This window comes from Opisthocomus hoazin, chromosome 22, assembly GCF_030867145.1.
Source record: "Opisthocomus hoazin isolate bOpiHoa1 chromosome 22, bOpiHoa1.hap1, whole genome shotgun sequence".
In the NCBI taxonomy this organism is placed as follows: Eukaryota; Metazoa; Chordata; class Aves; order Opisthocomiformes; family Opisthocomidae; genus Opisthocomus; species Opisthocomus hoazin.
This window is the reverse complement of record NC_134435.1, coordinates 1784555-1797924: the sequence shown is the minus strand read 5'-3', so window position 1 is coordinate 1797924 and position 13370 is coordinate 1784555. Positions and strand designations below refer to the sequence as shown.

The window sequence follows — 13370 nt, the reverse complement described above, 5'->3', positions numbered from 1 at the left end:
TGCCGCCGCCACAGGTGCCTCCTGCCCGCAGAGCCCGGCCGAGCCCCCGAAGGCCGGCGGGAGCGGTCCCGGGCTGCCTCTGCCTCTCCCGCCCCTCCCCCTCACCTGTGGCGGCGGGATGGCGGAGCTCGACCTCAGCCCGGCGGCCGTGCTGGGCTTCCTGCGGGAGCGCGGCGGGCGGGTGCGCAACGCCGAGCTGGTGAGCACCTTCCGTCCGCTGCTGGAGGCCGGCGGGGAGGCGGAGGAGGAGCGGGCGGAGCGGCGGGAGCGCTTCAAGGCGGCGGTGAACGCCGTGGCGGTGGTGAAGGAGAGCGGCGGCGTCCGGTTCGTCGTCCTGCGGAGGCACCTGCGCTCCGCCCCGCCGCCAGGGGTCGCGCTGGCGCCGGGGGGCGATGGCGGCGCCACCGAGCCCGGCCCGGGCCCCACCGGGAGGCTCAGCCCGGGGCCCCCCGCGGAGCTGCCCGGGCCCCCCGAGGAGCTGCCGGCGCCGCGGGCCGTGGCCGAGCTGCGGGGCCTCTTCCAGGGCGGCGGCGGCGCGGTTCCCCTGCCCGCCGGCGCGGGCGGGCCCCGGCGGGAGCCGCTCCCCAAGCCCTGCATGCTGCCGGTGCGCTGCGTGCCGCCCGCCGCCGCCCCGGGGCCGCCCGAGGAGCCGGGGTCCCCGCTGTCACCCCCACCGCTGCCGGAGGAGGAGGAGGAGGCCGGGTCGCGCTCGCCTGGGCTGCAGCGAGGGGCCAGGAGCCATCGGGCCGGCGAGGAGACGGCAGCGGTGCCGCTGGAGGAGGCCGAGCACCGGTGGCTGGTGATGGCGGCCGGCGGGCAGTGGACCCAGCAGCTCCACGGGCTGCTGCTGGGTGACGCCAGCTTGGCGGCCCGGAGGGACTTCATCTCGGGCTTCACCGCCCTGCACTGGGCAGCCAAGAGCGGCAACTGCGACATGGTGACAAACGTCATCAGGGCGGCCGAGAAGGGGGGGGGCCCGCGTCAACGTGGACGCCAGGTCGCACGGCGGGTACACGGCGCTCCACCTGGCCGCCATCCACGGCCAGGAGAAGATCATCACCATGCTGGTCTACAGCTACCACGCCAAGACCGACCTGAGGGACTACAGCGGGAAGAAGCCGCACCAGTACTTGAAGGAAGGGACCTCCTCTACGGTCCGGCGCTTGCTGGGGGACCCCAGCGTTCACCACAACGCGGAGCCCTCGGTGCCCATCAAGAAGACCACCAAGCTTGCGGCTTCAATCTTGAGCTCCACTAGCACTTTCCTGGGGGTCATATCCGACGACATGGCTTTCTACGACCTCACCAAAGGCTTAAGGAAGCCGTCGTCCTTGAACAAGCTCCTGGCTGCCACTACGGGCCCGAGGAGGAAGCCAAAGACCAGACGGGGCTTCCCTTCATATTCCTCCCTCTCCGAGGTAACGGAGGAGGAGGAGGAGGAGCTCGTCATGAAACGCAGACCCGTGTCCGAGCTGTTCTTTGGCCACTAGCCTCTGCCTTCTTGGGATCGAAATTATTCTAAGCATGTGACTGGGGTCTCGACTTTTCTCTCACAGAAGCAGCTTGGATTTCTTCTCTCCGTGTCTGTCTTTTTGGATGTTTAACTAAATCGGTGACAGTGTCTGGCTCCGGAGGCCGCGGGATGAGCCCCAGCTCGCAGACGCCCAGGGGAGGGGAGCTGCCCCGGGAGCGTTACCAGTGCTGTGGGTACCGTCGTCCTGCCGCGTCGGTGGGGACCGCAGACTTTACACCTAATGGTTGAAAAACTACAACCACCTCTGTGTGTGTGGACGGGTTCAAATGCTTAAGGTACGGCCTTCTTGATCTGTGTTCCTCGGCCGGGGAGCACGAGCAAGCTGAAGGAACGCGTATTCTACACTGTGAACAGCAAGCTGCTAGCTGGCTGCGTGAACACGGCTTGTTCCGTAGCCGGCTTAACTTCTTAGAGGAAAGATCCGTAGTTTTCTATGATGTTTCTGATTATTTTAGTATCAGAAGAGGAATATTTCTATTTAAGAAAACTGTGTACTTAACTTTTTCAAAACAAACTTTCTCGCTATCAGAAATACTAACATACCAATCTCCATTGTTGCCTAAAGCATTTTGCTAGATAAACAGACTTAAAAAAAAATAAAAAACCAGCCCTCAGCACTCGAGTCGCCATGACCTGTCTACCTCGTGCAAAAGCTAGGTTAGCAGTTTTAGTTTTTTTCTTCTCTTCCTGAAAGACTTTTTGACCAGGTGGTACTAACCCTGTCTGGATGATACTGTGAGCCCTTAAACTTGACACTAGTTCAGTCACTGAATCTGAATAAAAACCTTGTCGGTATTGGACAGTGAAAAACTGGGAATCAGATCCTGCAGAGTTTCTGCGTAGCCAGCTGGAAACAAAGTTCGGCTTGTACGTCTGATCCTTTTTATTTAGAACTTGGCCTTTGATTTTGACCTCTTTACAATAAATATTTATAAAAATTGGGCGTTATGTTAGGTGTTTCATGATAGAATGTCTGCATGACCTGTTAAAGCAATGTTTATCTCAACAGCATGAATCTAAAACTAACTCTTCTTCTTCTTTTATATTACAAACGTAATTGTTCTATATATAGAACTGCGCATAGCTCCGAAAAGCATGCTGACTGCAGGTCAAGTAATACACTTGCCGTGAGATTATTATTTTTTTACTCACTATTTGGTTAAAGTTAATGTGAAGAGGCAGAGCTAAGAACAGACACTGTCCGACTGCTGGGGCCAGTCTGCTAAACCATCACGTTTTCTCTAAAAATGGAACTAAAAAACCTGTATAACTGGGAGGTGACGAAGCTGATGGCCATATGGCGCTTGCTCTGCTCTTCAGCCCCATCAGGTGTTTCAGTTTCTGTACTGAAACTTGTTTGCATGCCTTGCCTTTCTTTCCAAGTCAGTGACTTCAGGAATGGGGTTTTTTTCAGCCTGGAATTCAGCCTGGTTCTTCTAATTGGCTGTAATTGGCTTCTCCCAGACGCTGGGCAGGGACTCTGCAGGTGGAGGCCCTGCCCTGGCTGACTTGACACCGCTCTCCCCAGGGTCCCTGGAGCTGGTGACATTCGCTGCGAGCGTAACCAGCGATGGCAGAGGGCTCTGCTCCACCTGCTCGCGGAAGAGACTGGATTATTGCACCGGTCTGCTTCCGTACTGAACTAATTAAGTTGTTAAGCAAATGTTAATGATCAAGCACCTTATGGCTTCTATATCTGGAGCAGGGTTAAAAAAAAAAAAAATCCTATTTGCTCCATAGCTGTTGGTGTGACCATTGACCGGCGTGGTCGTTTGAAACCATGATTTGTGCTGCACTCTTGTCAGCTTGCAGGGTTCCAGGCAAAAAATGACTGTCGCTCTGTTTTAAAAAGTTTATTGACATTAAACACTTCCTTTCTGTATTTCCTGAAACTGCAGAAGCACGTGTGTGTGTCTGTGTTACGTCCTGAGGCACTGGCAGGACCGGTGAAAGCGTTCTGTTTCTGTGTCAATGGAAACACTCTCCAGTCTGACTGGGCCTTATTGGGAACGTTTGTCAATTAGTTGTGGATATACACTTGATATCTGTTCGGATCACACAGCTGAATTTTTAGTGCTAATTGAGTAAACCCTGCTTGAGTCAGAGGCAGAGTTCCAGGATGGAGTGTTTTCTGTTAAAAAAAACACCCCACAACCAACCTGTGAGGGGTGGTTATGACTTGGCCGTAAGGAAGGGAGGGAGAACGTTTCGTTGCTCCTTGTATTTTGTGTCAAAGGGAAGGCAAGAAGTCACGGCTGAGATGAGGCTTCATTGCAACACGTATCCTCAGGGAAACTGCGCTCCTCCTTCCTCGGGGGCATCGCAGCGATGGGCTCCTGGGATGCAGAAAAGCTCAGCGGCACCAGGCGAGCCCTGGCCGTGCTCCCCGGGGAGGTGCTCGGTGGGAAGGCTGCGACGCGCAGGTGGGGAGCTCGGAGGCCGGGTGCCGTGGGTGGGGTGGGCCAGGCTCTGCCAACAAGTTTGCGCAGTGACTCAGCTGGTTCCTCCGCCTCGCTGAGCAGATTGAGGAAGAGATAGTATTGAGGCAGGCTGTGATTAGTGTACCCAGCGCCCTGCGACTTCCCGTGCAAACGAGTACTGAGAGGCACCGAGACTGCATGGCTGTAATCTTCCAAAAACGTATCCTGCCTTTAGCTGGCAGTAAAACCAGTCCGGGGGCCTTCCTGGGTTTTGGTTTCCAGCGTTGCCCCTCACGCCGTGGAAGGGAGGCTGTGGGACAATCAGGGGAGCGTTTTCCTGGCAGAGCCCAAGGCTGGGACGGTTTTAGGAACCCCCCGCTTGACGGAGTCCCCTTCATTTCACTGCGTCAAGCCCAGAGCTGGCCGAACGCGGCAGGATTTTCATGCAGACACGTGAGCCAGGGCTGTGGCTCCCGGCAGAGCCCGCGCAGCAGCGTGCGCCCCGGGCCCGGCACGCAGCCTTTTGACCCTCTGGCCCAGCCCAGAGCCGGGAGCTGCCTCCCGCGCCGTCAGCACTGATTGCAGGAGAGGATAAACCAAAAATCCCGAGCCCGCTGGGCTCTGTGCCTGCCGGGTGGAGACGGCTTGTGCGGTGGGGGAAGGCCGGCCGCGGGGCACGGCTGGAGGGGGAAGGTGCGGGGCAGGAGCGGGACTCGGCGGCTCGGGGTTGAATTTTGCCTTGGTTCCAGCCTGCCTGCTTGCCACGTCTCGGTTTTCCTGCTGTCAAATGGAGACACTCACCTCGGTCACTTCTTTAAGGCACACAGTTGTTAGTGATGTTTCAGTGGTGCCCAGTGACAGGACAAGGGGCAATGGGCACAAACTGAGGCACAGGAAGTTCCGTCTGAACATGAGGAAGAACTTCTTCCCTCTGAGGGTGACGGAGCCCTGGAACAGGCTGCCCAGGGAGGCTGTGGAGTCTCCTTCTCTGGAGATATTCAAGACCCGCCTGGACGCGGTCCTGTGCCGCCTGCTCTGGGTGACCCTGCTTCGGCAGGGGGGTTGGGCTGGGTGACCCACAGAGGGCCCTGCCAACCCCTACTATTCTGTGATTCTGTGATTTTATGTTCCAAAATGAAATCCAGATCATTTTTTTTCAGCCCTGTAGGCAGCACCAGCGGCGTCATCCACAACCTGCGAACGCTGCGCATTCATGGAGCGCCTGCGCAAAGAACACTGGCTCGGCTTTGAGTTCAGCAGCATCAGAGATCAGCAAAGCTGATGTTTGCCTGACCCTGGCGCAGCCCGGCTTTCTAAAGATAACTCGGTTCGCCCATTCCTCGGCACGCTCCGTTCTGAGGAATATCAGCTCAAAACCTCGCACCGAAGAGGTTTGCCGACGAGCTTCGCGCCGCGGTTCCGCACAGAGCGACAGACTCTGTCCTCCCGGCCGCGCGGTCAGGCTCAGGCAGAGTTCTGCTGTCTCCCTGCTGCACAGAAACTCCTCTCCGACGGGAAACACCGCTCCCGCGTCGCATCGCAGAGGAGTCTTTACGAGATTTCGGCCGGCGGAGGGGTCACCCAGCACGTCCAGCTGCGGCTGAAGGCAGAGGAGGCCTTCGAGCCGGTCCCGAACTCCCCGCTGCTCGTCCCGGCTTCCCGCTCTGCGCCCTTCACTGTGCCCTACATTCCTTGGACGCATTTGCCTCCTGATTTGCATATTAATCTGAGTAAAATGGCCACAAGGCAGTTTTTGCTCTTCCCAGTGATCCGTGCTAATGTGGGACCCCCCCCCAGATTCAGAGGGTGCCAGCAGGGACGCGGCCAGCACGCAGCACGGGCACCAACAGCCTGGTGGTTGCTTGGCAGGGGGAGAGCAGGGACAGGGCAGGACACACAGATCAAAAGCTCTGCATCGTAATGAGGGACATCCATTTTCTGTTCCAGTTCCAAGGTTGGTTTCACTAATTTGTACGACAAAGCAAACCGTTAAGCACATCTAGCCCTTACACTGGGCTCAGCTTCTGTCGCTGACCACAAGCAGGGTCTTCACGTTTGCCTACAGCCAGGGCAAGGCCACGTAACACCCGGGGGCTATTTTTTATCCCTGGAAAGGAAGAGCTATGGGCAAAGTGATGCTTCCCCCTTCCGACCACCCATCTCATCTTCCCCCTCCGGCCGTTGAAGCTAAAGAAGCCCACAGCCGGCGGGCAGAGCCACGTCGTGACGATGGGTGCAGCAGCTGAGCCGCAGCGGCCGCGCGTGCAGCCCTGGACCCGCCGACGGCCGGGCTTTCAGCGACGGCGGCTGCTCACCCGCCGGGCCTTGGGGGGGAACTGCCACAACACGCTTTCAGCTCAGCACGTTCAGGTTTGGGGCTTTTTTTCATTATTACTGTGGTGAAAAAAAACTCTGGTCTCAAAACAATCATCTGCCTCTGAGCCCTGGCAAAACAGATCCGTACTGTCAATATTAGCACAGCTGTAGTCGTCTTCCCTTTCTGTGAAGAAAAAACTACAGCCGTGCACAACAAAAGCAGATGCTGGCAGTGTTCAGCTTTCCCTTCCGAGGCAGGGCTGCTACTCTGTGGTTGCCCCAGGTAGAGCGTTACTCTTTTTGTTTTCATCTGGGAGCACAAGCTTCCAGCCAAAGCCAAACCACCATTTCCTGGCAGGAATTCCTTTCATCCCGTTTCCTTCCTCCGCCTCCGTCCCCATCACCTGGAGACTCTCCAGACGAGGTGAGAGACCCCAGCCGAGAAGCGCAGCAGGCACTGAGCTCGCTGCTGACGCCAACCAGATAATCTTCATTTTCACCAGAATAAAACACAATGCCCAAAGGCACAAGCCCTGGACACAGGGTCGCGGTGCCAGGGTGCCAGGCCCTCACTCCCCACCATGCCTACAGGCACCGCGGCTGCCCTCACCCACTGCCGAAAGCCCCCCAACGCCGGGTGCTCCGGGGAGCTTCTGCACCCCGGCTGCCAGAAACGCTACACCAGCAGGCTGTGCTGCCAACCAGTGAGACCTGGACAGGCTGGAGAGCTGGGCAGAGAGGAACCTGATGAGGTTCAACAAGGGCAAGGGCAGGGTCCTGCCCCTGGGGAGGAACAACCCCAGGCACCAGTACAGGCTGGGGCTGACCTGCTGGAGAGCAGCTCTGCGGAGAGGGACTGGGAGTGCTGGGGGACAACAAGGTGACCATGAGCCAGCAGCGTGCCCTGGCTGCCAAGAAGGCCACTGGGATCCTAGGGTGCATGAGGAGGAGTGTGGGCAGCAGGGCAAGGGAGGTTCTCCTCCCCATCTGCTCTGCCCTGGTGAGGCCCCGTCTGCAGTGCTGTGTCCAGTTCTGGGCTCCCCAGTTCAAGAAAGATGAGGAGCTACTGGAGAGAGTCCAGTGGAGGGCTACGAGGATGAGGAGGGGACTGGAGCATCTCTCCTACGAGGAGAGGCTGAGGGAGCTGGGCTTGTTCAGCCTGGAGAAGAGAAGGCTGAGAGGGGACCTTAGAAATGCCTACAAATATCTGCAGGGTGGGGGTCAGGAGGATGGGGCCAGACTCTGTTCAGTGGTGCCCAGCGACAGGACAAGGGGCAACGGGCACAAACTGAAGCAGAGGAAGCTCCAGCTGAAGATGAGGAAGAACTTCTTCCCTCTGAGGGTGCCGGAGCCCTGGCCCAGGCTGCCCAGGGAGGCTGTGGAGTCTCCTTCTCTGGAGATATTCCAGCCCCGCCTGGACGCGGTGCTGTGCAGCCTGCTCTGGGTGACCCTGCTTGGGCAGGAGGGTTGGACTGGGTGACCCACAGAGGGCCCTGCCAACCCTGAACATTCTGTGATTCTGTGAGACCTCAGCCCACGAGCTTTCGCCCCACCAACGGTGTTTGTAAAGAGCGCGCAGATGCAGAGGGGAACAGGTGGAAAACACCCCCCAGGGCACAGAAGTACCGAGGCGCTGAGGCTCCCGTGGGGCTCAGACGGGGCGTGGGGGGTAGCGTCCCTCGTGCCGTCGCTCTCTGTAACGGGCAGCGCTGCCGGCCAGGCTGTACCCTGCGAGCAGCAGACGGTCTCAGCACGGCCACACCAGTAAGGTTCACCAACACGGTCACGCCGACACGCTGCAGTGGTTCCAACAGACTTTCTCACCACCGTTTTTTGTCGTATTTTCTTCCACCACTCCCTGTGGTAGTTTCTCCCTCTGCGGCAAAGCATGGCAGCTCCGCTCCAGGCTCGGGGCAGCTCCAGGCTGGACCAGCTCGCTCCTCTCCAAGCAGCCGTCTGTCCACGCAGCCCTGTGCTCTGTTGGAGATTTCTGCCCACCAGCGAGAACCCCGTGGAGCTCTTCTCCACCTACCAGCAGCTCGTGCTTCCCGCGGGGACATCGGGTGACACTGACCTCACGCTCAGGAGGGAGCAGCCGGACCCCAGGAAGGGGTGCTGGAGCCACCAGCCATCCCCTCAGGAGCTGGCGCAGGGATCTCGGGAGGGACGGGTCCACCAGTGGCTCCTTCCTGAGGCAGCTGGGGATGGTCTTGTTCTGCCATCACGGGCTGAGGGCCGTTAGAAAGACACCTGCCTGTTTATGCACATTTTTAGAAGTGTCTCTTCTTCTCTAAACCACAACTATCAGATCAGCCCGTATTTTCTCTCTCGGGCTTCCTCTATGAGATGACTCAGCTCCAAGGCTCATGTGACATTTAAGAGTCTCTCTGATAACCTTTAATGCTTCTCTTCGTTCAGTAGTGAAATTCATGTGCTGCTTCTTGAGCGCGTTTTGTGAAACCCAGAGGCTGCGTGATTCCTACAGCCTGATTATTCTTTAATGTGTACGTGGGCTCCCTTCAGGCAGAGAAGATTAGCTTTGCAATGCTGCTCTCAGTTTATTTTTAAAATTTTTTTCAGATGGTTGCCATGAATTCCCAGAGCAGAGAGAACATCCTTCTACTTATTAAATGGAGCTCTCACAAATAGATCTTTTGCAGAGTACATTTACATTAACCCTGCACCCCTCCATTTCTTAATTAGCTCCACATGCAAAAGTCCCACAGCAAGTGCAGAAAGTCCCACGCCCCAGTGAAGAAAATGAGGCCTGTGTTTAAAAAAAAATAAATCTAAATCCTTCAATTTAGTGCCCGAGAGGCTGAAACAGCAGCTCCCGATCCAGCAGTGACTCCCACACGCTGCAGTGGGTGTTAAATCCAATTCTCAACGAGCTGCTCCTTCTGAAATCCCTGCAGCTGCTGCCAAGACGCTGTCGGACGGGCACCGGGCGCCGTCTGCTTCCAGGGACCGCTCGCTCTGCCCGACACCTGTAACACTTGCTCACCCCTCTGGCTCTAGCCAAGAAAAGGTATTTTTTTATCCTGAAATCAGGCCCGCCTGCTTTTGCTTACCACAGCATAAGCTACTGCAGTTTCTTCCCCCACGCTGCTTGCCCATGGATGGCCAAACCGGTTACGGAGATCGATCCCGGAATCCCAGCAGCCTCCCGCAGCCGGCACCCCACGGGGGAGAGCCCGGCTCCCGCATTTTGCCCGCTTCACCTTCTTCCTTCTCCTCCACACTGGTATTTTGCTTTGTCCTGGCTGCAGCTGCAATTAATTCAGACAGACGCCTGGCCGCAGGTCTCCGATGGCGGTTCTCGTGGTGGGGGGGTCCGGTTACCTCCTACCTGGGATGCCAAGACAGACTCAGGCTCGCAGGCTGCAACAGGAGCCTCCCAAGCGTCCCTGCTCCCGCTGCCTGCGGCTGGGCAGCAGCGGGGGTCTCGCGCCTGCTCTCCCAGAGGCTGCTCCTCCGTTCCTTACATTCCCCCGACTTTCTGTCTGCCCGAGAAGCGGCTCGGCAGGTCTTGGCACTGGTGAACTGCCAAGGCCCGGCACCCCTGGAAGCCACCTGCTCCCCCAGGCTCTGCTGGGAAGATCAGGGCGTCGAGGCTTCCCTGGTCCAACACGCGCTGGGCAGAGGCAACTCGGTGTCGCTGCTGGAGGACTCACAAACGGAAGGCTAGCGAGGTCTGATACCAGCAGTAGTAACGTACAAGCATCGCACAGGGTCTCAGTCCCACAGCCCTTACATCTGCAGGATTTGCTTCCCTAAGGACTCCCCACCAGTTGCTGCCACTTACGGCTCAGGTCTTAAATTTGTCTCCTGCCTGTACAGGGTCAGAAAAACCTGTCCGGAGCCGCGTGGGGTCACAGTGCTGTAAGCAGAAGGTGCTCTGCGTGCCTGGCCGTCCTGGCTTCCGCGCTCCAAGAGGGAGGAAAGGCAGGCAGAAGCCACGGGGAGCTGCGTGAGCTCAGCAGCAGCGGTGCCGGCCGAGCGACGGCAGACGCACGCAGGTCCTTGGGGTTTTGTTCTCACTGTTGCTGCAGAAACCCGCGGGAGGAGGCACCGTGGCTGGAGAAGGGAGAGCCGGGACGGCAGCAGGAAATCGGTTCACAGAGCTCTTCGGGCTGGAAGATGAAGTCTGCTCATGTTACTCCCCAGGATAAAGTTCAGGGAATTTCAGCTAAACTGCATGACTTGAAGTTGGCAAAAAGCTGCCACGTAAGCACTCGTTATTGGTATGGGGATGTAATTAGTGCTTCAAATACCAAATCTGCAGAAAAAGGCACATGCTCCCTTTTTTTTTCCCCAAACAGGATTCAAAAGCAGGTGCTTAAACCATTTCTTGACTTCAGTCTGTACTTCTGAAGACTACAGCTGCCCAGAGAGGAGAGGGACGCTTACCATACATAGAACTGGTGAGCTGCAGGATGATTCGAGGTCTCACCCGCTGGGACAGCGTCCTGCAAGCCCCACAGACCAGCTCAGCTTGCAAGCTCTGCTTTGTAGAAAGAATTTTAGGCAAATAACGTGAACTGATGTGAAGAGATCACCCAGAGGATGTGGACCTCTCTCCCAGCAGCGAAGTGAGTGGTCAGTGCTCTGCTGGAAGGAGCTCCCGGCCAGCACAGGCCACCCCAGTGCCACGCCACGCTGCCAAGGTGAGATGCGAGCCCACCTTGGAGAACAGAGCAGCTCTTCCTCCTGCAGGCAACGGCTGCCATTTTGAGCAACCAGACTCTTGCACCAGTCTCAGAGGTACCCAGGGCTGCTCCTTGCCGCTCATCTGTCATCACATTAAATCATTATCTGCATTCCCACATCAGATTGTGATTTTAAAAGTCCCTATCTTAGTACGCAGGTGTGCCAGGCATGCTGCACGTGACTTCGGTCCAGTGTGAACTACCACCGTGACCTTGGGCTTGGCCCCTGGTAATCAACCAGTAACAAATCCTCAGCACCAAAATCGAGACTACCTGACGGTCCCAACCTGCTGGTGCTTTGGGAAGGGGGTTTGCTTGCCAGCAAAGAGGTTTTGATGTGAGCACTATATCCGTTTTTCACTTTGCCTGAAATTCACAGTTCTACTAAAGCAACAAGGAACACAGATATGTGGCTTTTTGGAAAACAGAGTAAAAGTTATTTCTACTTGATGCTCTTTGAAGCGCGCCTGCGAATGCCAGTGTGGCAGGAGCAGCGATCATGCTCCCCATGACACACGAGACCAAAAAGATAAGAGAAACTAGAACAGGGCAGACCCATTCTGTCCCTTAGAGGCAAGCACTAGCTTCAATTATCCAACATTTCTTTGCAACCAGGTGGATCTTCCTCAGCTAGGAATAACAACAGAGTGCACATTTATGTCAGGCTTCTCGCAGAGTGCAAACAGCTCATTTAACGGAGCTCGTGTTTCTTCAATTCTCCATTGATTCCGTTAGCAACACTTCTGTTATTTTTTAACACAGTTTTCAAAAGGCAGCCTTCGGATTTACACATTAAAAGCCTGTATTTATGGCCTTTTGAGGACCACTGAGCAGATGTGCTCACAGGTTTTACGGTGTCTGGCCACTTTCCCCCACGGTTCAGGCCATAACCACAGCACACACGGCAGCGTGGTCACCGCACTCCTGGAGTTACCTGTGTTTTCAGCATTAAGCACAACCTATTTTGTTCAGATCACTGGAACAAAACAGTAGTATTCATGGAACTCCTCTTTGCTGTACACCACCCACTTGCACACTTTCTTTCAAATATATTCACTGGTAGTTGGTACACATCATAAAACTGACTGCTGACGCCAGGGCTTGGCAGCCTCACGCAGGGTACGTCGCACTGTGTTGTTTCTCTTGAAACGTGAGCAGGGCCATGGAGACGAGTCCTGCCTCAGTGTGCAAACCCGGGACAGAACAACGCTGCTTTGTTGGAGCCTGGGCAGCACCTGATGATGCATTCGTTTGTTCCAAGGACAAATACAGAGCAGCTGACAAGCTTGAAGTCTGGCAAGCTATTTGTGCTTTGCTGCACTGCCGTGCAACTCCTAAACCACTCCTCGACTTGCCTGTGGGCCAGTGCAGCGCGCTGTACCCTCGCTGGTGCCCTCTCAGCAGGCAGGAGCCTTGGCTAGTTATCCTTAGCAGACACAGAATGCAGACAGTGGTCTCCTTTTCGTACGCTGTCATTTCTCTATCAGCTTATTCATGTCGCCCTGTGGCTCAGTTCAGATGCAGAATGCGATCGGAGGTAAAACAAACCCGAACACCATCGCTTCGCACCCAGGCCGATGCCCCGTCCGGGGCGGCTGCGTGCTCACCGAAAGCTCGGGCAGTCCCACAGGAGGAGACGCCTCGGGAACAGGACAGTTTCTCTCCGCGGTGATGGTACTCACGGCAGTCAGGACACACACTTCTAGTAAAACATTTCCTTGTACAGTCTACCCTCACGGAACAACGAGCATCGATTTTGCCTGTGGAAGAAACCTGAGTTCGATTAGTAGCTGCCTTATTCATGGTCTAGGTATGTAGCTCAGATGGAATATTCCTCTCACCGAATACTTAACCAAAACACACTCGGATTTTAAATACAGCAACATCACTGGTTTGACTCAACACACATTAGTTCAAAAGATTTTTGCTGAGGGATTTATACAAAGCCTCATTGAAACCAGATCATTTCCCCCACTCATCCCCCGTACCTCACTCTGCAGCAGAGCTTTCCCCCACGTTCAGCACTTCTTCTGCAGGCTGACAATTGAAAGCTACCTGAAAACCAACCCCTGGAGGTGCTGCCTGAGAAACAACACTGATCAAAGCAAGACTTTGCAAATGACTGCGCAGGAAGAAGTTCAGAGTTTATCACCCCCAACAGTGCTCGTTTAAGCTGGCTTCATCGCCAGTCGGCTCTTTTTGATGCCAATGAGCACCTCCCCTTTTTCTGCCCCCGTAAACCCCGCTACTGAACAGCCTACCAGGATTACGCAGAGCCAGGGAAGACCCATGGATGGCAACTGCCAAGAAAGGAAATAATTATTTTGTTCCACTCCACTCCATTCGTGTATTTTTGCTGTGTCGTACATATAAACAGTCGAAACGGGTGCA

At 56.0% G+C, this 13370-nt stretch overlaps 1 protein-coding gene across 1 annotated transcript; it reads left to right on the top strand.

The window, feature by feature from the left end:
- On the top strand, positions 1 to 3425 carry SOWAHA (sosondowah ankyrin repeat domain family member A). Its single transcript, XM_075441812.1, is given in 2 exon segments — positions 1 to 967; positions 969 to 3425. Coding segments are annotated over 2 exon segments (1371 nt in total). The 5' UTR covers positions 1 to 118; the 3' UTR covers positions 1491 to 3425.
- Positions 3426 to 13370: the final 9945 nt, after the last annotated feature.